The following is a 27,410-nucleotide window of genomic DNA, read 5'->3' on the forward strand; positions in this document are numbered from 1 at the left end:
AAGGTGACTTGGGAAGAGGGCAGAGTCAGATTCCATTGGTCAAACTAGTGCTGGCCCCAGGACCCCAGCCTTTGTCTGCCCCATGTCCCAGGGGTGATGAGGCTTGCCGCCCTTGAGTGCCCCAGCACCACCTGTTTCCTCTGCAGGATGAGCCGATAGCCCTGGACAAGCAGCACTCCCGGGACTCCGCAGCCATCACCCACTCCACCTACTCACTGCCAGCCTCCTCCTACTCCCAGGACCCTGTGTATGTCAACGGCGGCCTCAACTACAGCTACCGTGGCTATGGGGCTTTGAGCAGCAACCTGCAGGCCCCTGCTTCCCTCCAGACAGGAAATCACAGTAATGGTGAGTAGAGGCGGCTCAGGATCCCTGAGAGCACCTGGCTTACTCGACACAGCAGCCCCAGAAAGAGGAGGCATGGGGGAAGCAGAGGCCAGTGACTCCCCATTTCACAAGCTCGGCTGGTCCTCAGACCCGAAGGTCAGGAGCGCTTCAGCCGGTAAAAGGAAACCTCCAGCTCCTTCTCCCCACTGTACACGCTCACAGTGCTTTCTTGAGCTGCAGCTGCTTCCCCCTGCCTGTCCTGCTTGCATTCTCCACAGGACCCTGCTGAACTCCAGTACGGGCTCTGTTCTTTTCTAGAGTCTCTGCAAGAGCACCCCCATTTTACCCACCCAGGCCGAGAAGGGTGCACTGCATTTTCCCAGGCCCAAGCCAGGTCCCATTTGGCTGTGGCCCAAGTGGCCTTCTGAGTGGTTCAGCAGGTGTTTCCAGGCCTTGGTCATCATCCCTTTATGCACGAAGCCCATACCTAAGTCACCTGGGTGATGGTTGGCTGTCTGATCTCTCAGATCCTGGCCCTTAAGCTGGGCAACTCAGCGGCACTGCCTCGTGGCTCTGATATGGATGAGACCCAGACCATGACAGCAAAGCAGTCCTGCAGGAGTCCCTGGCAGGTTTGAAGCACAGAGGGGCTGTAACTTGTGTTTAGTCTGTATCAGTCTTCACCTGAGGTGAGGGGTGTGCTTGAGGGTTGCCGTTCAGTGGCCAGGGAGTTGAGGATATCCAGTTGCTGCTTGAGGAGGTGGGGAATGCTACCCACAGGCTGGGGATCCTGCTTGATGCTGGCTGAACATGCCTAAGAATTCCTAAAACCCTGCCTTTTGCTACAGGAAGACCTGTCACTTCCTTCTCACCCTCTATTCCAAGCCTATAGCCACCCCAAACCCCCATGTTCACTGCAGACTCATAACTAGGAAGCATATGCAGGTCCCTGGAAGATTTCTGCCTGAGCTTAACTTCTCATCCCTTCTAATGCTTCTTAACCTAAAATAAGAGGCTGCCTGGCCCTAATCCTTACAGCAAGGCCACAGTGGCCAGCACAGCAAGGCATGGACAGCTATCTCAGGTGGCTGCTCTCCCTCAGAAAGAAAAGCATCCCACAGCCCTGCTGATCAGGCGTGTTGGTGTGTGTCTAAAGCTGGTCACAGCATCAGGGAGGTCAGAACTCCCTTTTCAAATACATGTGGGAGAGGCAGAGAATGACCTGGTACCCAGGCCCTCCCAGGCAGCAGACGGTGACAAGTCTACCTGGTACCACCCAGCATGGTTTGTTTCAGGGCTGCAGCTACTGGACAACTCTTGGGAAGGTGCAGGACTTAATAGTATTCTCCACCCTGTTCGCTCCTATGAGTAAAGCCTCAGTAGCAGCTAGATCTTTTGGGGAGCAGAGAGCGAGCTCTCCCTTTGTGCTCGCTGGGACCTTAGTCTTCCATCTCTCTATACTGGGCTTCTAGGGGTGGGTGGTCTGACTCTTGTCCTGTGAGCACTGGTGTCTCATAGGACACTGAAGCTGGGCTTAGTGATACACATCTGTAATCTCAGAACTCTGGAGGCTGAGGCAGGAGGATCATAAATTTGAGCCCAACCTGGATGATTTTTTTTAAAAAAGTGGAAAACAGACCAAAAAAGGGGTGGAGATGGAGCTCAGTGCCAGGGCCTAGGGGTCCATTCCTACTACCACACTCACCCTTTGAGTCTGAGTCCAGCAGGTTTTGAGGAAAAGGACAGGCAGCCACATAGCAGTGAGCTGCCCAGGCCCACTGTCCTCCCCGCTGCAGACATTCAAGTGATTGTTAAATCAGTTTGGAATCTGGGTTGTGCAGCTGAGTCAGTGGTTCAGAGTTCCTTACTGTGCTCATTATGTTGTCATCTGAAGTTGGAAATCAGCTTAGAGTCAGGCTCTACCTGTCCTGACTGCCCTCTTGCCAATCAGCAGCAACTTGAGGGGCTAGCTGTAACCAAGAGCCTACAGGGGGATGGCTCCAGATCAGACTGGTGGCGGAAAGCAGGACTTTCTGTGTAGGCTTTACCTACAGTCCAGGGGAGGAAGAAGGAACACTCCGTACAGTGGAGAGCAGTAAGTGGGACGAGGTTTGGGGATGAAGGATGGAAAGTGTGGAACCTATGGGAAGTGTGGAACACTGCTCGTGGTGATGCAGCTCATGCCTTTGGCCACCCCCAAGCACTGCCTGGAGCAACAGGGCTATCCAGAAGGAACCCAGCTTCTCTTTCCATCCCTCTGGGTCCTGCCCTGACCATATCCAGAAGCTTGTAGAGGTGGCCAACAAAGGAACTGTCCCCTCCTTGGCTGCTGTTTCAGCAACGCACTGGCCCATTCCTTCCTCTCATGTCTGGTGTTAGCTGTTCCCTTAACTCTCAATTCCAGGACATCCTTTAGCAAACCAGTTCCTAGTAACTCCACGTCAGTGTCCACACTCTCTGGTTAGAAGGAAAATATCCCAAATGACAAACTGTCCAACTATGGAACCCCAGCTTCCTTCTCTAATTGGAGCTGCACCAGCTGCTTTTTAGCAGCAGTTGATTTCCCCAGGATGTTACTTCTGGTCTTGATCAGAGCTTGTTCATCTCTATAGTTTGTAAACCCTGCCGCTGCAGGTACAGTGATTAGCAAGGCTGGCCATCCGCACAGTGGAGTAGTGAAAAGCTGGTTGATAGCTCAGCAGAGCCTCACACACCTGTAAGATGCCCTTGGGGACATCCCTGTGGGGAAGGCAGAGAGCAGCTGGGAGTCTGATGGCAGCAAAGGAACCAGCTCTCACACTGGCCAGGTCTCTCTTCTTAGGCTGTGCTTGTGCCGAACACCTTGGGAGAAGGACTTTGCAAGCTCTGGGTGCTTCCCTGTCTGCCTGTCCCAGTGGGCTGAATGTAGCAGTCAGTATTTCCGCCTTCGGAGGCTGAAAAACCCTCCCTTGGTACCCCAGCTAGTACTGTTTCAGTCCTCACTGCTTACAAGAGCAGCCTTGCTTTGAGCGATGTGAGACTTACAGAACTTGCCCATGAAATGGTAGAGCAGGGCTTGAATTCTCCTGGCGACTCCAAGCCAGCAGCCCACTCTTCAGAGCTGCTTGGGAAAGGCCACGGGAAGAGATGCCCTGGGGTTCCTACCCCCCTGACACATGGTGTGGAAGACCTGGGCTCCCTCTTTGCTGCCACTGTCTGCCAGCAAAGGGCAGACTGGAAATTTCTCCAGAAAGCCTCTCTAGGTCCTGTCCTGTCTTCCCCATTCTGATCCTCTCCTGCTGCAGCAACATTAACCGTCTGCCTTCCTCCTCAGAGGAACGAGATCTAAGGTGCTGAGGGTGCACCAGAGATGTGGCAGGAATAAGGCAGAGTGCTTACCTGCTACCAGGCACCAAGCAGAAGGTCTGCTCCGTCCTTACTGTCTTCCTCTTCACAGGGCCCACGGACCTCAGCATGAAAGGCGGGGCCTCCACCACCTCCACCACGCCCACACCCACCCCCTCCAGCAACAGCACCAGCAGGACCATGCCCGCTGCCCAGCTCAGTCCCACCGAGATCAGTGCCGTACGGCAGCTCATCGCCGGCTATCGGGAGTCTGCGGCCTTCCTGCTGCGGTCTGCAGATGAACTGGAAAACCTCATTTTACAGCAAAACTGACCCCCAGCACCGAGCGCACTTCCATAAGGAAGGAGGGTGTCCCAGCCTGGACCTGGCTTCCTGCCTCACCAGTTGGTACATTTTGTTTTCTGAAGGAAGTGGGATCCAAAGGAGCTGTTTCTAGCCACACTCCAAGCACCTGAGACTTTGGGCACAAGGACACTTTTTTTGGAATCTCACCACACAGGTGCTCTGACCTGCTTGGAAGAGGCCAGTGGGGCAGCTCTGGAAAGATTGAGGCTCCCCTAACAAGGCGCTGGAGCGACAGCTCTGTTAGAATCACCTTCCTGGACCCTGATGTTAGAATTCCACCCCCAGATAATTACCTTTCAAGTCTTAGGTGAGCAGAATTGCATATTTATTGAGAAAAACAAAGTGGACCCTTTCTTCCTCTCCCCTTAGTAATTTATTTTTCTGAAAATGGATTCTTTTGTGTTTGTACAGATTGCCAGTCTGTGTCTGTCTGATCAGAAGGATGTATCCCTCAACCTAACATTCCATATCACTACACTGATGCAGGCTGGGGACCAGCAGGGGCGGGTGGGTGCCATGCTGGCAGTCCCTCTGAGTGCCCAGTGCACCCTGGGGAAGGCCACCACCCTTTGGCCAGACTGTCCTGTTGCAGATCTCAGTGTTGCTACAGGGATACTGCCAGGCACCATCAAGCAGGAGGACCTCGTCCACACCACTGCACAGTAAAACAAAGGCATCCCACCCTTCTACAGAGCCCCAGTCACACGGTCACCTGTATTCTACCTCACACTTGAGCGTGGGCTTTTTCCAAGATGTGCCCTGAGCCTGTTCTGAACAGTCGTCTCCCCAAGTCCCCCGTACAGTGTGTCTGCCTGGGAGGTAAGTCAGACTGGGTGTCCAGAAGCCAGAGCCCAAGACAGGGTCCTGTTTCTCACAACCAGCAGCTTGCCCTGGCCCTCGTAGCACCTTCCTGCTTGATAGATGGAGTGCTGGGAGACGGCAGCTGGTCAGCAGCGCCCTGGCCCTCATCTTGCTGCCAGAAAGCCGGGTCTGAACACTTTTCTGCACAGGCTGGGGCCCTAGACTCTGCTGAGCAGAGCCTTCTTCTCATGGCTGTCAGGCAGCTGTGAGTCTCAGGTGGACTGCAGTGCCCACCCCTTGCCTCGTGGTTGGAATAAAGGGATCGTCAGTGAAGTGGAGAGGCCACTAGGGTTCTCCTAGGGTTGGCCTTTCTTTTAGAAAGTCAAGTCCTGGGAGAAACCTAGAGTCTTAGAGTATGAAATAGGGCAAAAAGAAAAAGCTGGCCTGGTTTCCTTCCTCCCTGATAGGCACTTCCTCTTGCTCAGTGCAATACCTACTAGTGCTGCTAAAACCAGGGATTCACCCAGACCTCAGTAGGCCCCACGGCCTCTCCATGCAACACTCTGTAGCCATGATAGCAGCTCTCCGCTGCCCACCTCTGCCAAGAGCTGGCAGAGGCCCTGTTGCCTTTCCTCCCTCACAGCAGAGGCCCCAGGGGAGCGAGCCAGGCACAGGTAAGCCCTATGACAGCTGCAGAGAACCACTCAATCCCAGAACAAGTGCCCCTTCCCAGGACAGTTTTTCTGCAGCCAACTGCTCATTGCAGCCATGGCCCTGCCTACTGGCACTGTGGTAAACCATTCCTCAGGAAGGCTGGGCAGTAGTGCTGGTATGGGTGCCCCACCCTGCTCAGATGCTCCAGGACCTGCAAGGCAGGGTACCTACCCCCCTCAACACACTTCCATCTTAAGATTGGGGGTGGCCTGCGACACCCACCCAGCAACACCACTTCTGCCTTCCCTGTGACCAATCCCTAGGCCTCCGGTCTCAGGGCAAGGACACCTGAGACCCCCTCAGTACAGCACAAATTCCAGTACACAAGGCCTCTCCCCACCAGCCTTTCACGTGCCCAGCCCCTACCTGCTCAGTACGACTCTGAACATTTGAATTTGTGTAAATATTTATTTTTGTGTGAACAATACTACAAAGTAATCAGTAGATCTTTTGCAAAATGTTACCCTAGGCAATTTGTGAAAATCTTAATGTTAAAAACTGGCAGAGACAATCGCCGCCCTAGAAATCTTAGTATCAATTGCTTAACGTGTCATTTCTCCTCCCAGAGGCAGTATCCAAGCAAAACACAAATGGTTTGCATTTCTTGGCAGACTGCAGTGTAAGATTGGGAAGGGCCTTCCTCCACCTGTACTGGACCCGATCTAAGGATCAGCAGAAGCAAAAGCTCAAAGCCCCATGTTCCGGAATGCAAACTGTCTTAACTAGCTGTCTCCCAAGGCTGCAGTCAATATAGGGGCCATGCTTTTGAAAGAAAAGAAAATAAAGGCCAGTGGTGGTGGTCTAGGGGCCTCCAAGGCAGTGGATTCCATCATAGTGACCCCATTTCTGAGGTGGGCTCCTACAGAGAAGCTATATCTAACACCTCAGAGATGGCTGGCTATCAGGAGCAAATTACTGAATGGAATTAGGATTCTGTTAGCTAGTTTTGTCAGGGAACTCATTCTGTTTTGTTTTTGTTTTAAAAGATGGAGCTTAAGCCTTCCCTCCCACTCCTGACTGGGAAAGTGCCACAGTTGGTTCTGATGGGCCTTAGCTCACTGCTGTTCACCTCGGTGAGAAGCTGTTCTCTACCAGCAGACACTCCCAGAGCCTCTTGCTACAGCCAGTTATATCTTACGGAGGGCCTCAGGTACACTCATTACGGGGAACCGTAAGTTCAAAAGGAAATGCAAAAAGAGGGTGTACCAGTCCTAGAATCCTTGCAGGGGGCCTACCCCACAAAAAGGGTAAAATTGGAGAAGTGGGCACCTTTGTCTTACTGGCAGGTCACTAACAGACTAGTGATGTGTATGTGACACATCTGACAATTTCTCTGTCACCACTCAAAGATGGACAGTTTATTCCCAAGGATGGTGTTGGGGGAGAGGGACGAGCAGGGCTTAGAAGGGTCTCAGAGAATTTCCAACAGGCAGAACCCCTCTGTCCCTCCCTATTCTCAAGGGCCACCTATGACTTCAGGGGTGGTTACAGGATTAACTACCAGTTCATTTTCAAAATGCTGCTTTGAACTCAGAGGGTTGATACTTTTAATTTGTAATTTTTTGTAAACTTTTTACACAATAGTAAAGTATTTCACCAGAATACCAGTTTCAATCCGTCCGTGGTCTGATTTTTATATAATTTAGTGGTGCTTTAGAAACTTTGTTTTTGTTGTTTCTGAGCTCAACAGCTCAATCTTTTTTCGCCTGTATCTACCTAAGACCAATGTGAACCTTTGTATTTTTTGCTCCTAATTTTGGACTCAGTGAAAGTGTACTGTTTACATGTACAGATGCCCCCAGTCCCTGTGTGTTCTGCAAGACTCACCCCTTGAGGAGGATGCACCTCACTAAACTCATCTGCTTAGCAAAGCCACAAAAAAAAAAAAAAAAAAAAAAAAAAAAACACCCACAACAAAAAAACTCTTTACCTGTTTCCACCTACAAATAAAAACTAAACCTACATCACACAGAACTCAGATTTGCTGGAAAACTCTTTCTGCCTGGTAGAGAGCCCACCCATCTGCCTTCATCATATGTCCTTTAGAAGCAGAGGTCAGAAAAGACCGCCTGTTCGCCACAGAGACAAATGCAAAGGGAAGGCAGGTCTTCCCCACCATGCTCTGGGATGAACATATTTCTCTGAGCAGCCTAGCAATGGGAAGGTCAGGATGACACCTGTGGCCTTCAGGATCAAGCCAAACATGATTCAAGAAAACCCGAGGTTGCTGATCCTCTGGCATAATTTAAGGCTTGCTCCGGAAGGAGACAGCGCGTTCATGTCTGAAATGAGAGTTTAACTTTCAGGGCAGATAGTGCAGGCATTTCTGCAGGGTTCCTCTGGTGGCAGCCCATTCGTGAGCCACCACCTCTAGGAAGTGACAGGGGATCCAGACAGTAAGCATATGGCACTTATGGCAACCAGTAGATGGCACCAACTTGTAAAGGTGACTATTAATCAATGGCTTCACTTCTAAATTATATTTTTACTGATATGCACCTATGCAACTTAACGTGGCTCTTCTAAGCAGGTGTGGACTTCCTCCTCAAAGCTCTCTATTATAAAGTATTTGTGTTCTGTATAGTGTTTTTCCAGTAAATGTGGCTATTTTAATTCTTAGACTGTGTCTTCTACGTGATGCAACTAAATTCTGTTTTGTTTGTGGAATGACTAGCACAGGCCTCTCCCTCTCCCTCACTTAACAGAAGACCAATGAGCTGTTAATCGAGCTGTTATCTCCATGGTATTACTGCTAAATGCACTGATTTCATATGTATGTGGAACCTTTTCCTTTTGAATCTGTATATCATATATAAGACTGAATCTACTTAATAAACACTGAACAACAAACTGAACATTGTGCTTCTATGTGCTATTAACAGCAGTACTGGCACCCAACTCTGGTCCTTCTCAAATCTAGCACTGGAACATCTTTTTTTGGATTGAACTCAGGACCTCGCACTTGCCAAGCAGGTGCTTGTACTGCAGAGCTAAACCCCAGCCCCTGGAACATCTTTCTACTGGTAGATTTCACTTTTTCCTAACCAATAATCTGGCACATGGAAAAGTTTTCAACAAATAAACCTATAATTCTGGTTCTGCACTGAGTCTGTTGGAAAGCAATGAAACTTTTCCAGGATGCCAACAGGTGGCCAGCACATGTGGCAAGCCTTCCATGCACTACATTTTGTCTCATAATCATCTTATTTGCACTTAAAAGACAAAGCATTAGGGGTGTACTGGGTATAAGGCCACACTACTGTGTGCCCAGCTGACTGAAACCAACTCCTACAGCAATGCCTACGTGCTAGTTTTAGAAAACTAAGCAGACATGATCCTTGGTTCTGTATCTTCAGTACCTAACATTCCATTCTACTACTACTGGAAGGAAACAAATCTATCTGTGCACACATTTTCCATTCATTCTTCATGTATTATGAGGTTAAACCTAAAGGGGAAATTGCAGGAATACAGTGGGAATAAACATTGTTATAGGTTTTTATTTTTTGTTTTTTTTGAGATAGGGTCTCACTATGCAATTCAGGCTGAGCTTGAGCTCACTTTGTAACCTAGGCTAGTCTCAAATTTGCAATTGATCCTCCTGCCACAGCCTCCCGAGCATAGGTTTAAAAACAATGAGTTAAATGCATTGATTTTTATGGTTCAAATTGTGTGTATACATGCACACACCTGTATCAGCATTTGTCATTAAAAAAACCTCTTATTATAATAATGACATAAGAACCCTGGTGGGGAGGAGGAAAAATTTCACATAGAAGCCAAATACAGAGGCGGCTCAGCACTCTACAGCTCTGAGGCTGAACTAAGCCTCACAAACAGGTATAGGTATGGTAGAGACAAGATATTCCTCTCCACCTCACCCTTCCCAATGGATGTGGGAGGCAAGGGTCACCAAATCCTTAGTGATGCCAAAAAATTCCTGTCCAGCTGAAATTACCACTCCTGAGACCCATTACACTAAGGGACTCTTAAAGCCCCACAACCTAGGATAGCATCTCCAGAATACAGTGGCTTCATGCAGATTCCAGGGCTTTTCAGCTAGCTCACACTCACCTCCACAGAAATGCTGCTGCTCACTGCTCCTGGAGTACTGGAATCCCTGGGAAAAACCACCTGAGGACAGAAAAGTGCTGGTTGCTCCAGCCTGGATTCTTCAAATAGCACTCCAGACCACTGCTGTTAACAGTGGACACAGGACATCATCAAGAGAAATGCCCCCTTAGAACAGTTAAATAACATTCACTCAAAACAGGCAAGCCTTGCTTTAATTCAATGAGGGAAGGGGAGAACACGCATAGATAGCCTTTTTGAAAAGTCATTTAAAATGCATAAAGGAAGGTAAACAGTTGCAGGAAACCTTAAGTAAAAAATTACAGTTCTTGCAAGGTCCTGTCACCTCTTTATTGAGCTTTTGTATAAACCCAGATGCTGTTATCAGCCAGTGTTAACGTGGGACCCCAGCCACCTTGGGGCCCTCTGTACCCGTGTAAATAGTATGCAACCTTTTCAATACTCCTAGAAAGTGTCTCCACAACAGTGAAGCTCATCAACTGAGGAAAGCAGCAATGTCGGTGGCACTGTGCATAGCAAGCGCTTGTCTGCCCTGCAGTGGAAACTCACTTTCTAGGCTTTCAAATTGATGCGCAGAGACAAGAGGACCATGGGAACTGTCCAATTTGGGTTTCAAATCACAACCTCCAAGGTCACAAGTCCCACCCTCTCTCCAGCTTCAAAGTGTACCTGCCCAAAAGAGAAGCCCTGGCATCTGCCTCTCACAGCAAGCCAACTCTTTATTCCATACATGCTTTACTCAACATGTGTGCAAAATACATGAACTTCTCTTGCAAGGAGGGTCTTACTCCTACAGCAAGTTGTCCCAAACAAATTAATGGTATCACAACAGGCCAACAAGATAGTAATCTTTTCATACACTGGAACATCTGGTTTTCTTGTACCAATAGGTATGCAAGCCTCCTTTCCCAAATATTGTCTATAATTTCAGCACTACACTCAAAGGTAGCCTAAGACCAAAAACCAGGTGTCAACTTGATAGACTGCACCAGCCCTCAGTGCAAAAAGCCTGATTCCAAAATCACCCTCTGAAGTCAAAGATGAAGCAGATGACAATTGGCTGTTCAGATTTCCACTGTAAGGTGACACAGCTATTACTATCTGGACCTAGCACAAGCTAGTTAGCACTACTCCCTAGATGGTAGGCATCAACAACCTGATGCAAAACTAGCACCCCCCTGCAGACAGGGCAGGTGGCACATAGGTTAAGGAGTATGACTCAGGTCCCCAGAGCTGCCCTGCAGCACAGCCTTATTACTCTAAAACATCATACTACTTGCCTTTTGGCTAAGATGCAATTAGCAAGGTACAGTACCCATTCTGGCTTCGAAGGCATTTTAAGCTCCTATATATACAAGTGGACAAGAAGCACACACAAAGGCACAAGTACACACTACCACCAATGGGCATTTACCTAGTCGCCAAACCTAATAGATTTTCAAACAGCACTACTGCAAAATGGCAACAGCACTGCCCCCCTCAAGGGTGTCCTGCCACATTGGTTTGCTTTTTCCAATTCACAGTTAATGGGACTATCAGTTTTACATCTACCATCTGGCTTTACTTCTGGCTTATTATATAGTGACTGTTTTTAGTAAATGCAAACCATGTGTTCTGGAGACTTTGAGAAGCTAACCCCGGCAGCACCTGGCACCCACTCAGGCTTGCTGGAGCAAGTCAATCAAGTATTTACATCAGGTCAAGGCAAGGGCTGAACTCTTTACTCACCTGTAGATCACCCATTAACCATCTGAACTCTAGGTGACAATCTCAATCTCAGCGAGGCACTGTGGAGGAACAAGCTGCAGAGAGGTCACCATACAGAGGAAAACACTCACCACACACCCTAGATTTCTGACTCTAGTCCATGAGATGGCACAGTTCAAATCACAGGGCCCAAAACCATTGAAGCCAACAAGCCATTAATTTCTGACTAACCTTGAAAGGGTTTCACATAAGAACTTGAGACCAGGCTTAGGGGGAGGAGAACTGACATTGGTCCATCCCCGTCTAGCTCTGCACCTAACCTCACCTCCCACACTAGCAGACGGCTACAGAGGATGGAGACCACAAATGAAGGTTGTACAAGTTTATTTTTCCAATACCATGAGACATACAAGAGCAGTGCTTTTCTCTGGGCAGCCCCATGAACCAGACCAGTGTTAAACTATACCTTTGAGTGGCCTCAAGGGGCCCAGAAGAAGAGGACTGGACGTTTGGGCCTCTGCTCCTGGTCTTTGGTAAAGAGACTCTTGAGGTGACAACTTCATCTATACTGCATATAAATCATAGCATTGCTGACTTCCCACTCACGCTTCAGATGACAACAATGCCACCTCACTGAACGGTGGGGGTAGGGGCTTCAGATGAGATGAGATTTATGCAAGGCATATGAATTTTGTACTTCACACAGAAGCACTCTCAGAGGGAGACAGACCTAAATTAACAAGGAAGACTCTCAACTCTTCACTAAGTCAAGATGGAAGGCAGGAAATAGGATAAGGGAAGACAAACACAGGGGCATCTACCTGTTGGACATGTGTTGGAAGACAGGCAGGTAACAGGAACAAAGGCTGTTTCTTCCCAAACCTGCTGCCAAAAAATGGGAGCCTGATGGTACCAAGTATTGCTGTGACAGGTGGGGACCAGGTGGGGACCCTGGAGCCAGATTCAGAAAGTTTACCTGGGGGCTGCCCACAGAACTACTCATGAATCCAGAAGCAATTAACACTGGTGGTGATTTGTCACATATGGAGCAAGCAGCCATTAAAGGCTGGAAGAGGAAAGATGCAAGAAGCAAAATGCACTTGCTTAGTGGTATGCAGGTGGGCCAACTGTGGCTCTGCAGGCTATGGTTGATCCCTTAGTGGCAGGTGACAAATCGCCAGGCCAACCTGACATATCTTAAGTCAGTCATTTCCCTCTCACGTCAGGAGGCACAACGCTCAGTGGCTCTGACAATCGGCATACAGAAGTAAATGACATCACTTTAATGTAACGATGCTGAAGATGTAAAATAAGGAAGAGACATTCATGTTTTCTGTACAATACATCCATTTACAGAATTGGCCAGTACTGTGTACAACATATAAATACAGGATAAAACATTAGAGGTGCATAGAGCATACTTACAGAAGCCCAAAAGTTCACTTTATACATCCAAGAATAAAGAGTTAAAAATATAAAAATATGAAACAGTTTGAAATGCAAAATGACTTTCACATACACAGGTGCATGGAAATGCCCATCCCGAGTCCAGTATGACAGGGTGGGTGGCAAGCAAAGTCACCTGCAAATGTCCAGTTGACTCACAAGGTTGACAGATGGTATTTTCATAGGAGACAACCCCAATTCCTGACCCCATTGTCCAGGTAGGGCTATTCAAGCTTCCAAAAAATCCTGTGGGCCTGGTGGATGTTCCAAACCGGCTGCAGCAACAGAAGCAAATGCCAAACTGGCTCCATCAATTAGCAAACACTTAATGGTAACCCTGAAGTCAGCAGGTGCTTGATCCCCCTGGTGGGCAATGATGGGAGTTAATTTAACCCTATGTGGCTTCTTCCCCAACCATCAACTCCTCAAAGCAGAAGATGGCAAGGGAGGGGGCAGTGGAAGACTGAAGTTCCTGCTCAGCTCAGGTGGGCGAGTTCCCTCGGTAGAGAACACAACCTTTTGATCTCAGTTTCAAGTCCTTCTGGGTGTCAGGCAGGCTCCCCTGCCATACCAGCTCTGTCTCAAAAGGACTCGAGTTGGCCAACCTTGGCCACCATCTGCCACCCAGAAACTTCCTGAAGACAGGGGTAACCAGTGACAGAGAGCTTTAGCACTGTAATTTTAGGGGGGAGACAACAGTGCTCTTGCCTAAAGACACAGAATCTATCAATGGTATTCTGTATACAGATTTAAGATTCATTATTATCAAAATACACACACTAAATATACAATTTTTCCAATGGCCATAATTTATTATCTCACCACAAGGCACAATACACAGAGCTTTGAGGGTCCAATACAGTCATCATGACAGAATGCACCACAGCCTTGGCACATGATCATGGCTTTCAGGCTGCATGCACACTGGAGTGAGATACTTTCCACAGTGCTGCTGTCAGTGAACATCTGCAAGGAGAGTGACGCACTGTGGTTTGCACCGAAGTTTGCTTTGTGGCTCAGCTGCACCACACTTCCAGCAAGGCCTTTGGGAAAGGCTGGTGAGCTAGAAGAGTAATTAAAGCTGGTGGAACTCAGCTGGAGTTTAGAAAGCTTCCCATAAAAAGCCTGCTTGATGTTGAGCTGGGAGGGAATGGAAGAAGGCTCTAGAGGCTGACTGAGTCCTTTTCCTGGCTCTCGGGGTAACTTCCAGAAGGGCAAGTCCATGACAAAGGGCATCCCTTGCAAGTGACCTACCAGTTCTAGAGGACTGTGCTCAGCTTTCCTGTTCTCTGCATCTGCCTTAAGAGGACTCCCCACAGCCTTTTCATTCTTGATGTTACTAACAGAGGCAGGTGGTGGCTTTGGAACCCAGTCTTCCTTTGCAGTCTGTACTCCATCAGACACAGAGTTTTTGCTCGGCCCGAACTTCCTACTGGGAAAAACTGGAGGGACCTCAGAAGGCAGCAGTGTTGGGTCTGCAGGCCTGGGACACTGAACAGCAATCATGTTCCTCGGGCCAAAAAGCTTTTTCCCTTGGCCTCCAACACTACCCAGAGCCCCAAATGTCTGCTTTGTACCAAAGGAGATCACATTTGGAGATGAGAAACAAGGTGCTCTCGAGGTAGTGAGATCTCCTTGACTTGAAGCAGCATTTAAATTACTGCCCTGGGATGCATCCCAGACATCCTTTTTACCTTCATAACTAAGAGAAGAGAGCAGCTCTTTGGAATCCACTTCTTCCAGTTTCCCAGAAGAAGTCATCAGATTTGTCACTGGTTGTTGGGGATCTAAACTTGGAGCCAACTTGGAAATCTGGGGTGTTCCAGGAGCCTGTGTGGCCTCTACCCTTCCAAGACTGTTTGCTTCACATCTCTTGGGTGTAAGAGGTTCCTTTAACATTCTTAAACAACCAGGACTGTTTTTGCTAATCAGGTGACCATTTTCCCCAGGATTATGCAAAGATCCTATGGCCAGGGGACCACCATGGCTCTGTTCTTTTGTAAGTGGCAGTTGTGGAGATTCTGGCTTGCTGCCACCATGGACTGGAGGAAGAATCTTCTCTAGGGGCAAGGTACCCTGTAGCAACTGCATCACAAGCGGGTTGTTGGCCTCTACTGTGGCCCCAGGCCTGGCGAAGCACGTGGGTCTTGCTGGGTACTCACTACTAGCCAGCAGGAGGGAGTCTGGGATCTTGTGGGGTACTGCACATACTCGAGAAACCCAGCTCTGAGAAGTAACCACCCCCTCTGTCCTTGTAACCAGACTGAGGTCACTGTGTACCTTGGACAGTGAGGCAGACTGGTTCCAATCATGCTTAGTATCCTTTTCCACTAAGGATCTCTTTTGCACCACGGCTTCCCTAGTGTCAGCCTCACTGCTATCCTCAGTCAGGTGGCCTTCAAAGTCAGATGCTGTGTCTGTGGATTCACTATGAGGACTCAGTGTTTCAGCGTCTATACTAGTTTTCAGCTTTTCAACATTCACCTGCTTGCCCTCGGTGTCAGTGCCATCCATGGCTCCTCGAGGTAGCACAGTCCAGTGTGAAGTACAACTGTCAGGGGGAGCCACACCCTCCTCTGCTGCCAAGCCCCCAGACAACATGGAAATAAGGGGAGCTGCTTTCTCCCATTCTTCTCCAACCTGAGGCTCCACAGATGGTACATTCTCTCTGTATTTTGGCTCAGATCGGTTCACTACCTTGTCATTAGACAGGATGGGACTCCAAAGATCAGCATTATTGGAAACAAGAGCCTCACTTCTCAAAGTTTCTTGTCTACTATAACTTTCCTTCATGGGGCCTGAGGAACAAAGTCCTAATTTGTCATCAAATGGCCTGTCTTGCAAGGAGCCAATCAGTGATGATTCAGGTGTAGAACTGGGGGTCATGTTCACAGGATCCTTCATGGTAGGATTCCTGTTGACAGTCTGACCAGTTCCTTCTGCTAATGTATCTCCCCCTAGAGACTGTACAGGAGCATTCTCCAAAGGAACAATGGCTCCTTGTTTCTTATTATCCATATCCCGGGAAATGGTGCCAGACTCACACTCAGTTCTAGTATCTTGATGCAACTCTGGCTGTTTTGCTAACTTCTCAGTCACTGGGGTTTGGGACGAAAGTGAGGGTAAAGCCTGGCATGGCTGGTCCCCAGTAGGAGCAATGGGGGGCTGGGAGGAATCATCCAACCCACTTGTGAACACACCTGGAATCCTCTGCAGTGGGCAGTTTTCCTCCTTTCTGTGAGAAGCCAAGTCTTCTCTCCTGGCCCTGGCCATGGCAGTTCCAGCCTGTGTGTGCTCCCCATTCAGAGGACAAGGCGGCAGTAGTTGTGCTCGCTGTAGATCTGACGCACATTCTCTGGGGGTGCTCGGGGTTCCCCTGGGCTCAGGGTGGCCACAGGCCTCACCACCATTACCACTGCTGCTGCCTCTGCCACCTCCCTCATCAGTGGCCCCGCCGCCACCTCCACCCGGGCCACCCCCCCCTCCGATGGCAGTGGTGGCCGTCTCTCGATGGCAGTGGTGGCCTCTCGCCCCTCGGGCCTGCAGAGCACGGGCTTTAATGTCTGCGAGGGTCCTGGCACTAGTCCAGCCCCGGCAGGAGGACTCTGTGACAGGGACGATCCGGGGGCATATCTGGTAAGTGGGCTGACCTTTAACCACCCAGGGTGGTTTGATACGTGAAAGTTGAATCTGCAAGAAAAGCACAGGGAAACAATTTTAACTCAGTAACCCAAACTTAAGAAGTATAAAGCAAATCTGGGATACTACTAGCCTAGAGTTCATGGCCTAGGGAATCAATAATTACAGTAAATGGTGGTCTACACTATTACTTCATTCTGAGATTCATTGAAGGGGTGCTTATGCCACACTTCTACATTTATTATTTGGTGAGACTGTTTAAGTCATTACAGCAAAAAACCTAACACTATCTAATAAGAAATTAAAAACTCCAAAAGAGTCTTCTCTAGAAGATATTCTCTAGAGATTTAAACACAACAAGAAAGAAAAGACACTACTGAACTTGCCCCTAGTCTTTCAGTCAGTCAGTCAAGAAAAGCTCCTTTTGCAGAGCTATGTTCCCACATATTTCAGACTAGGGCTCCAGGGTGTGTGTCCTTGCAAAGCAGCTCTATAATCTCATGACCCTCAAAGGAGACCTGGCACCAGGAATCAAAGAGTCTCCTACCCGGATGGGCGGGACTTTGGGCTCCTCTTTAGTGGGCTGTGGCTTTTCGGTGTGAACACTTTCAATTGTGTTACGAAAGGACTGACGATCTTCAAGCCGGGGCTTCTTTTCGGGAAAGGATGCAGAGGCCGCCTGTTCAAAGGATTTCCTTTTCTGATCCTTGGGTTCCTGATCCACAGTATCCTGAGACAAGGAGGGAATTCTGTCTGGAGATGCAGAGGCACGTACTGAGTTATCTGGCTCTGTCTGGATGTGGGAAGCTACAAGTTCGTCAGCGCAATGAGGAACCCCTGGGCCAGATTCTGTGGAGGATATGCTTGGCATGGGGGTACTGCTCATCCTGGCTGAGCCAGTTTTAGCCTCCCCATCCTCCGAGAGTGGAATATCTGGTGCCACAGAGTTTGCATCCTTAGCAACTCCTGCTTGTTCTGGCTCCTGTTTTTTGCACAGATTCCTTCTGGCTCTGGTTCGGAGATCTGGCCGAGATCGTTTCTTAAAATGTCCATCTCGTTGGCGGGTCACTGGACCACGCTGTGGCCGTGGTGATTCTCCTGATACACACAAGCCACTCTTGATTTCAGTCTCCTCCTGGCTTACATTCTGTGATTCTTCTTTGGTAAGACCCAATCTGTAAACCAAAATGACAACGTAAGTTACAGCCCAGAGGACATGTCTCTTATTTCTATTACCAATACACACTTAGATATGTAGATGTAATAAATATGTCGATAAACAGATACATACATATAACAAAACATAAATATACAGATATATAAAAATAACCAATCTACATGGTGCATAATATTAACTAAAGAAAAACATACATTAGTTTCACTGTGAATGGCACTAAGCCACTTGACCCAAGTAATTGCAATTTCCACATTCTCATAGAACTGCAGTATATACTGCAGCTATCTCTTCATATACACAGAGAATGCATTCTGGGACTGTCAGTGGAAGCCAAACTCCACATCGTTATGCCTCCAGATAAAATGATCTAATATTTGCATCAGCCTATGTTAAATTGTCCTGTAAATTTATTTTTGCAGTGGTAGAGCTAGAACTCTACCATTGGCATCATGCACGCCAGGTAAGCCTTTTACCACTGAACTATATCCCCAGCCCTCTTCCTGTAAACAGTTAAGTCCCCAACTTAAAAACATTCAAGCTGAGAACATTAATAGGTTCACTATGTAAGACTCATTTTGTCAGATATGGACAAATTGGACTTACAGGTGTTCTCCTGGAATGAAATCCTTTCATTTGTAAGTCAGAAACTTACTATACTTTAAGTCACTTGCATACTATTTACAGTACCTAACACAATGTAAACAGTTGTTACTTTGCATTTTTAGGGAATGATGAACAAAGGAGAAAGTCCATACATGTTCAGTAGAAATGCAATTTTTCTCCTGATGTTTTCAAACTGTAATTGTTTGAACCTGTGGATGCAAAAACCCACAGATATGCAAAGCCAACTCTCTATCTCCTCAAATGCCCATACCAGAGCTCAGAGGAGCAAATGTCTTACCTCTGTCCGTAGTATTCTTCAAAAAATTTTTCTTTCCATTGTTCCACCTTCTTTTCTTTCTCCATTTCCTGTCGAATCCTGACTTGCATCTCATGGGTAAATTCACCTAGAGTGAAAGAAGATTTCTGCAGTTACTGCATTCAGGATATTAATGTCTATCCCACATCTAGACAGCCAAGTTTTCTAGTTCTAGCACACCACAAATTTTTAAAGGATTATGTTTCTCTCATCCAGTGGCCCTTTTATATCATACTCTTACTCAGGACAGAGCTAAAAAGTCTGCTATTAGAGAAATTTATTCTTCCCTTAAGTTACCAGTCATTCAAGAGCAAGTAACATTGTTCAAAAAAGCAAAACAATAAATGAAACACTCAGACTCACTCTCTGTGTACAAAATGTTAACACAACAGGCTTGGCGGTTTATAAGGGACCAACTTAGAAGGATGGCCTCTGGCTCACACATGGAACTTATATTTCAAGATTTTCAACCATTCTGACAGGAGTGATTCATTGTCCCTGAACTGTTGATGCCAAAAATAGTTTATGCTTTCCTTTTTGGAATCTGGCCAGTAGTTGTCTATATGATTAGCCCAAATAAAAACCTTGGACACCAAGTCTTTAATAAGTACCATTGGAAAATATTTACTTGTGTTGTCACAACTTATTTCTGGAAGAATTAAATGTGTTCCGTGTGCCTTCACACTGAGGTCTTTGGAAGCTTGCATCTGGCTTTTCCTGTATCTTACCCCATTTCTTCTCCTTTGCTGATTCTGTTCTATATTCTTTTGCAATAATAAATTATAGCCCTGAGTTTGACTGTATGTAAGTCCTGCCAGGAGGCATTAACCCCATAGGTGTCTCAGAGTCCTCTTAAGACATTCCCCAAGTAGCTTCCACATAAAAATAAAAGAAACCAACATATACTCCAAGTGATTATGCCCAAGAAGAGAATGGTGAATGGTGAAACTTAACAGGTCAACATCACAAAGCACTTTTCTCCTTTCAGACAATGCCACAATTACTGGAACAGGTATGTATATTTTCATGAAAAAGGAAATGCACAATGTATTTCCAAGAGAGTGGAAGTCCAGTTACCTTTTCAGAGCTGTGTGGCACATCAATACCCATTACATTTATCAGTACTGTGAGGAAAGCCTGTATTATGCTAAATAATCCTTGACAAAGAGAGACTGATGAAAATTGAGTGCAAGGCCTTTACATATCAGAAAAAATCACGCCACATGTGGCAGAGCCAAACGTCACTATCTGAGACAGAATCTACTTACCATCAGCCAGGCGTTCCCGCCAGCTCTGAGCCGCATGGGTGAAAAACTCATTATTAAGTGCACTATTGCTAAGGCGCAATAGGCCATCTGTTCCCATCTAGAAGTTTTAAGGAAAAAAAAGTGAAAACAAGTAAGAAAACTTAGAAGAGGAGGCCATGTAGACAGAGGCCAAAAGGAGGCTAGGCATCTGTACCTGTCTGTCTACTTCAGGCAGGAGGAAGAGGAGCTGCTGCTGGAAGTGTGATGGCAAGGCATGGAAGGTCCTAGAGTTTATCAGGGCCCGGAGGTTGGTGTTGACAAGAATAGACCCAGGAGTCTCAAAATCTATCTCTTCCCCTCTATTGCGTTTCACTTGACCTGTGATTTTTGAAGCAAGGTACATATTTTCAACTCATTTAAAGAAAACAACAGAAATAAAAACACAAATGAACAAATGCCAACTTGTGGGAAAACTTTGGTGGCAGCACCCACTCTACCCAGAACTTTGTTCTGTACACAGTATGTTCAATATTCCAATCCATCTCAATCTGTATGTTACAACTCTTCTTTCCAGGTTACTGCTGGTGCCATCGAACCTAATAAAGACTCAGGCTTGGACCCTGTGGACAACACTCTGTACCATACTATATGACAGCCGGAAGAAGACGCTTTCCCCTCAGAAAACCAGGCAAGAGCAGGTTCTGAGCTTCCCTCTGAGGCTGCAGAACAGGCTCTACAGAGCCCAACTGGAGAAAGGATGAAAGCTGTCTAAAACAAATCTAGTTAAAATACTACATAAAAACCTACAGAAGCCTTTTGTGAGGTATGATTTTTAGGCTGAAATATACTGAAGGTTGTTCAAAGTACCTCTCGAAAATTCAAACAAATGTGTCTTTTATTAAAAAAAAATAATTACAAAGAGAGATGTGAGATTTTAGACAGGGCACTGCTGATGACTTTGAAAAAGCAGCAAGACAGCAAACCTAGTTCCTGCTTGAGGAATGATTTATTCTAATTTTCAGAATCCAAAGTTAAGTCTTCTTAATGGTTTCATGTGGCCCACTTACAAACACTCATAGCACGTGTGCCATAAGAAATAAATCCTGAAATAGCAAATAGTATATTAGCATTGCAGATAATCTCACTGCAGGAGGTATACAATGTAGCATTACTGACTTTGTGTGTAATCCCACAACTCAAAGTTTCCATTCAACACACTAACTCAGTTATAAGAGGCAAGAGTTTGGTAGAGCCTGGATGCTGACAGCAGGCATTATAGGATGCTATCAAAGAAAAAGATATGGGAATCTTTCACAGAGAAGCTCAGAAGCAATTTTCACTCATGCAACGAGTTACAAAGAATTATACCAAGGCAGGTACTGTATGCCCTACAGCAGTGATGGTGAACCTTTTAGAGCTTTCAATGATACCAACAGATTGCTGGAGCACACGCGTCATAGGCTCACCACCACTACTATACAGGGACAGACCAGGAGCGGTGTGGCACCATCTCTGCCTACAAGTTCACTCAAGGCCTAGCAGAGATCCAGACATGAAATGACCAATATAGAAGGTAGAAACAAAAAATAGAGAGCTACCCAAGAATAAACTAGAGCTAGAGTAGATGACATCATCTTCTCACTAGGCTTGCGGGGGGCCCCTTTACAGGCAGAGAAATGAGTGCCAAGCCACTCACCTGTGGCCGGCTTCCGGAAGCCTCTCAGGAGCGGGGCAGGGTCCCGGGCGACCTCGGCCTGGCCACGAATAGCAGCGCTGCCCAGGGCCAAAGAGCCGCTGCTGCTGCTGGACGGGCTGCCACTCTCGCCATCGGCGTGGCGGCCCGAGAACCCTGAAGGCACAGCATTCCACTGGTCAAAAGCATCACATGCCGCGCCCATGGCTGTCAGACAAGTTCACTTCTCCCAGCTCTCCCTGACACGCTGCCAGCAATACTGGGGTGCTTCCATCTCCCAGCCCTGGGCTGGCAGAAATCAACAGTTTATGGTCTGGCTTTACAGTATCACCTTAATGATGCCAAACCGCTGCCTTCGTTTGCACAGCACTACACCTTTTACAAAGCATTGGCACAATCCTTCCTGGGAGGCAAAGAGGAGGGCACACGGCAGAGTACAGCAGGAGGTCCTACGGCAGCCCTCACTATCACATTGTGCTGCTCTCCACAAAGGACAGGTCTGTCTCATGGCTCTGGCTCAATAGCTCTACATACTGCTGGTCAGAGATGCTGACAGAGGGAGGCCAGGTCCCCAGGACCTGAGGAAAGAACACCACAACCATGAGAGTACACATACCTGCTGCAGATTCCACGTGGGCCCCGTTTACCTTCAGAGGAGTCAGAACAACTCGAGGCAGCATCACCCCAGTCTTTTTCTTTTGTTTGTTTGCCTGTATTCCCAGAAGGTACAGAAAAGTGAGCCTATGTCATCTGCAGAGCCATAACAGTACTCTTTCTCCACCCTATCCTACCCCTCTCTAGTGGAAGAATTAGTTCATGTATAGTCAAATCTGCCAGTTAAGACTGAAAATAGCACTAAGAATACTGTGCTGTGTGCCCACCACTATGAAGCATCACTCTAAACTGCAATAAAGGTATTGTTTCCCCCATTTTACAGATAAGGAACTTGCTAGAGCTAGTATGTGGCCTGGCCACCACTCCCACATGAACCAACTCCCAAGTTCATGTTCTTACCATTCTGCATTGTACTTTACTCCCCCTGGATGCTTACATGTGTTTCAGAAGAACAAACAGAAATTTCCAGGGAAGTGAAGGGGAAGAAAACTCAATTCTGTCATTGGACCTAATGTGACATTTTTCTATGGTCCACTTTTTTTCTAAACAGCTTCTCGCTATGTAGTTCTGGCTAGCTTTGAACTCACTACATAGTCCAGGCTGGCCTTGAACTCGAGGTAATCCTCCTACCTCGGCCTCCCGAGTACTGGGATTACAGGCATGCACCACCACATCTGACCTGGTACACTTTTAAATGGTACTAAGATAAAGAATAAACTATTTTCCCGAGTTTTCAAACATGCCCCAGCCAACTGCAGGAGGAAGAATCCTGTCTTGTGCCTGCCCTCCTCATTCATTCTCCCAGGTTGGTCACAAACTGTCCTTTCTAACCTGAGAGGAAGTTCTATAGCTGTCCCTGGGACTGGAAAGGGGTCGATTCTGAGATTCTGTAGAACAGGATGCATTTGAAGATGTTTCATCAAGAGACACTGGAAGAGAAAGAAATAAAGATTACTTCCTAGAGACTGCTTGGAGGTTTTCTCTCATCTTGTTACAGCACTTACCATCATTTTCACCACTCACAGTGCTGGCTTCATTAGACCCACAGCTCTCCACATCCGCTGAGTCCTCAGGCTCTTCTCCCTCTACTGCAGCTGTATTTCGAGACCACTGCAGGGCATCCTTCTGTGACAAAAAGTTACAACTCAGGTGAACAAATTCCTATAAATTCTATAAGCACAGTTGTCATTCTTAAATTCATATGCTCTTAGGGAAGAGAGATTTAGTATTCACTTGTTTTTGCAATGCTGGGGATACAATCCAGGACTTCACATATGCTAGCCAAGTACCCTACTACTGAGCCTGGGATTCAGAATTTTCCTCGGTTTCTATATTTACTAAGCTCTTTCTCAGCAAGTTCCTACCATAAACATTCAGAAAGTTATGTATACTTTTGCATTTAATCCTTCATTGAACATATATAGGTCACCCCTGATAAACTACTGTTAAATGGAGCTAGTTCCAGGTGGTGGTGAAAGCAGAAATTGGGCCCTAACCTTGAGGGACTCATCTGAGTAAGGAGAGATCAAATGGATTACAATACAAATGAAAGTTACAGAGGTATACACTGAGAGCTGCAACAGCCCAGGAAAGGAGCCATCTAATCCACTGAGTACAGGGAAAGGGGACAAGAGTCCATGAACAGAGATCAGGGAGGAAAGGCTTCCCAAGAGGATGTGTTGCTAGAACTGAATTTTATTTTATTTTATTTTATTTATTTATTTATTTATTTTTTTTTTTTGGTCTTTTTCCTTTTTATCGGTACCGGGGATCGAACTCACGACTGCCTGCTTGCAAGGCAGGCGCTTATGCCGCTGAGCTAAATCCCCAGCCCCTAGAACTGAATTTTAAAAGAAGTCAACTACTAGTGAGAAGGTCTGGACGTAGGGGAGACATTAGGAAGTTCTAGGTAGTTGGATAAGCCAATGTGAAAAATATTACAAATTCGGTAAACTAGACTTCAGTAGGGATGTGGGAAACTAGATACATCACAGGCTGGACAGCAAGAGGGTAGATGATAAGACAGTGTGTGAAGCAACTGAGATTTGGATTGTTCTGCAGTCTCTACGGAATGTTAGCTTGGGAAATGATCTGAGTTTTAGCAATTTTATTCTAGCAACCATGGGAAGTCTGGAAGTAAAAAGAAGAGTTTGTCTATAATAAAAGTTCATTGAAAAATACAGATGAGCTAAATCTTATCAAACAGTGACAACTTGCTACAGTTAACAGGAGAGCTCTAAGTTCCCTGCACAGTCTTGAAGATGACTCTGCTTATTCTCAAAGAGAACTCAGGAATTGCCTTCCACCTGAAATCTAGGAAGTAGGCTGAAGATGTAGCTCAGAGGTAAAGCACTTGCCTAGCTAGCATGCACAAGGCTCTGGGTTCAAACTCCAGCACTGCAAAAAATAAAAATGAAAAATAATCCAGGAAAAGATTATAAATAAATATTGAGAACTGCAAAGAGAGAAAAAGAGGTAAGGTAGGACAAACGGCTGAATATCTGTCACTGAATAAATGTATGTTAAAGAGTAGGTAAAATCAGGATTCTAGCTCTTAAAAATACACCATAGAGTAAAAAATTCTCATAGACAAAGTCACTGGCAATCTTAACCCCAAAATTCTACTTGTGGCCAACATCAAGGAAAAAAATCATACTGGTAAAATGATGATGGTATGAAAAAAAGTTCAAACACTGTCTATGGGACAGTAAACAAGAAAGGTTGAGCACCCCTTATCCAAAATGCTTGGGCCAGAAATATTTTGGGTTCTGGTCATTTCTTTAGATTTTGAATTATTTGTATATATTCAATGAGATATCTTGGCACTAGAACCCAAATCTTACATGGCACTTATGTTTTACATACAACTTACACCCATAGCATAATTCATATAATATTTTTAACGCTATTGCATTTTAACTGTGACCCATCACTTGAGATACAGATATAGAAGTTCTCATGTATCACATCATTGGCAGTTAAAAAATTTGGATTTTGGATTTTTGCCATTAGGAATGTTCAAACTGTGTACCTTTTAATCCAAGAACATCATTTCTAAGATATAAAAAGTATTAACTTGGTAAAGGAGAAAATTAACAATTCAACTACACTAAAATTAAGACCTGCTCACCAAAAGGGACTACAGTGTGTTAATGCAGCAAAAAGGCCAAGTTACCTACACAGATGAAGAATACAGCTGCAACATGTTACCAATTAAGACAACATATATCAGTAAGAAAGAGGCAACCCAGAAGGGAAAAAAGATGTGGAACCAGATACTACATAAAGGTGAATATCCAAATGCCCAAAAGACACATAAAGATATTTAATCCCACTAACAAAAAACACAAAATCACAAAAGTTAAGAACACACAGATGGTTTGGAGTGTAGCTCAATGGCTCAGTGATAGATAAAGAGTGTCTGCCCAGTATGTGCAAGGCCTTGGGGTCCAACTCCAGCATGGGAAAAACAAAGCTACTTTCAGATTACTCCTTACTGCATCTACCAAAATGGGTGAAGTTTAAGTCCGACAATACTAAGTAGAGCTAAGGGTGATACAGAACAGGTGTACTGAAAACTGATTCAGCCACTTGAGAATATAGTTTGGCATTATTTGGTTCATCTAACGATACAAACATCCTGTAACTCAGCAATTTCACTCCCAGGTTTGGATTTTCTGAAGAAAAACATGCATATACACATAAGAAAGAACTAAAATGTTTATAGTTATAGCATTTATACAAAGGATTCAATAAAAGGCATTGCATTCCATGAGTGGTAGTGTAAGTTAAAAAAAAAAAAAAAGAACCAGGTTAATCTGTAAAAATATGGACTGGTCTCAATAAAATATTTAAGGGGGAAAAAAGCTAGACAAAAGCAAACAAACCTCTACACACAAAAGTGCAATGGTTCCACTTGTAAAAAGTTTATTATTATTTTTTTTGTGTGTGCCAGAAATCGAATTCATGACCTCACGTTTGCCAAGCGCAAACTGCTTACGCCACTGAGCTAAACCCCCAGTCTGTAAAAAGTTTTCTATAAAACAGGTAAAACTAAACTACAGGTTAGGGATGCAGACACAGGTAGGGAACAGGAAAGAAATGAATTTCCACAAAAAGAGAATAGCAGTTACCTCTAGGCGAAGCACATGGGGCTATTGGCTATGGGCCATGCTGAGTGCAAGTTACAAGGGTGCTGTCACTTTACTCAACTTATTAGATGGTCATTTGTGTCCTATGTGCTCACCAGAGTTTAATAAAAAAGTCTGAGTTTTGGTTTATGGCCATAATGCCAGTTCTAGGAGGCTGAGGTCAGAAGGCTGGGGATGTAACTGAGAAAAGTCTACAAACAAAAGATAAAGTATTTCCATCAAGAAAATACTTGATAGATAAGTGAATGACCACTTGAAAGAAAGCTATGTAATAATTAGTTACAGGAGAAATATTTATCATACAATGAGTCAAGCAGTTAAATTCTCACAGTGTGGCTTAGGTATTTATTTATTTTTATACTGCTGTATAAAACCAGGAGGACTCTATCATTGTGACATCTCCCATCTTTTCTTTCTTTCTTTCTTTTTTTTTGGGGGGGGGTGATAATGGTGAGTGAGCTCAGGGTCTCTGTACTGAATATATTCCCAGTCCTTTTTTATTTTAAGACAGGGTCTCATAAATTGTTAAGTTGCCCAGGCTGGGCTCAAACTTGCAATTCTCCTGATTCAGATCCCCAGAGTGCACCACTATACCCAGCAACATATAATTTTTTGCATGATCAAGAAAATAACATTTAGCCAGGTCCAGAGCTATTTGCTTATAATCACAGCTACTTGGGAGGCTAACTAGCAGATGGAGAATTTGAGGACCCCGGGGTATCAGAGTAGAAGATCCTATCTTGGGAGAGAGATAAGAAACAGATTGGAGTACTAAATACTTTACTGACAGCTAAATCAAAATGTCCTTCCTCTAGATTTTAGAGTGGAGGAAGAACCATAATACTGAGTACAGCACTATGGCAAACAGAAATATCACCTGTATATTGTATGCAATTCAAACTATGAAAGATTTCTAAAGCCTTTCACATCTCCAGTATAAATCAAACAGAAGAACAAAACTTTCAAGAAAATAAAAGCAATTCTAATTCTCATTAATACTGCTTTATAAACTGTACTAGTTTGATGTTAATTAACTCTTATGTACTAACTGCAAGTTTGTTAAAAAAGAAATAGAGCTATTGAAAGTTATTAGGTACTAGAAAATGTGTCTCAGACTCAACAGCTTTCTCTTTTCTTTTTTTGGCAATGATATTTTCTATAAGCAAGTGTTTAAAAAATAAAAAATTTAAAA

The 27,410-nt window shown here is 45.7% G+C and overlaps 2 protein-coding genes across 8 annotated transcripts in view; one reads left to right on the plus strand and one right to left on the minus strand.

The window, feature by feature from the left end:
• Nol4l (nucleolar protein 4 like) overlaps window positions 1–8,387 on the plus strand; it is a 115,002-nt gene extending 106,615 nt beyond the window's left edge. For 3 of the 4 annotated variants that reach the window (XM_063248529.1, XM_063248530.1, XM_063248531.1), the window contains 2 exons: window positions 147–348; window positions 3,764–8,387. In XM_063248529.1, coding sequence (XP_063104599.1) covers window positions 147–348; window positions 3,764–3,984 — 423 coding nt within the window. In that variant the 3' untranslated portion in view covers window positions 3,985–8,387. The remainder of the gene's footprint in view (window positions 1–146; window positions 349–3,763) is intronic. The other variant, XR_010047420.1, reaches the window with a different exon arrangement.
• Window positions 8,388–11,698: 3,311 nt separating this feature from the next.
• The window catches only part of Asxl1 (ASXL transcriptional regulator 1), a 74,365-nt gene continuing 58,653 nt past the window's right edge, over window positions 11,699–27,410 (minus strand). For 2 of the 4 annotated variants that reach the window (XM_063248525.1, XM_063248527.1), the window contains exons 4-12: window positions 23,072–23,192; window positions 22,899–22,996; window positions 22,069–22,162; window positions 21,456–21,608; window positions 19,974–20,137; window positions 19,781–19,877; window positions 18,495–18,600; window positions 16,964–17,591; window positions 11,699–16,467 (exon numbers count right to left, since the gene is read on the minus strand). In XM_063248525.1, the coding sequence (XP_063104595.1) occupies window positions 13,591–16,467; window positions 16,964–17,591; window positions 18,495–18,600; window positions 19,781–19,877; window positions 19,974–20,137; window positions 21,456–21,608; window positions 22,069–22,162; window positions 22,899–22,996; window positions 23,072–23,192 (4,338 nt within the window). In that variant the 3' untranslated portion in view covers window positions 11,699–13,590. The remainder of the gene's footprint in view (window positions 16,468–16,963; window positions 17,592–18,494; window positions 18,601–19,780; window positions 19,878–19,973; window positions 20,138–21,455; window positions 21,609–22,068; window positions 22,163–22,898; window positions 22,997–23,071; window positions 23,193–27,410) is intronic. The other 2 variants (XM_063248526.1, XM_063248528.1) reach the window with 2 other exon arrangements.

Source organism: Cavia porcellus, unplaced genomic scaffold (assembly GCF_034190915.1).
Source record: "Cavia porcellus strain 051 isolate PalLab524CR breed Dunkin Hartley unplaced genomic scaffold, mCavPor4.1 scaffold_5, whole genome shotgun sequence".
NCBI lineage: Eukaryota > Metazoa > Chordata > Mammalia > Rodentia > Caviidae > Cavia > Cavia porcellus.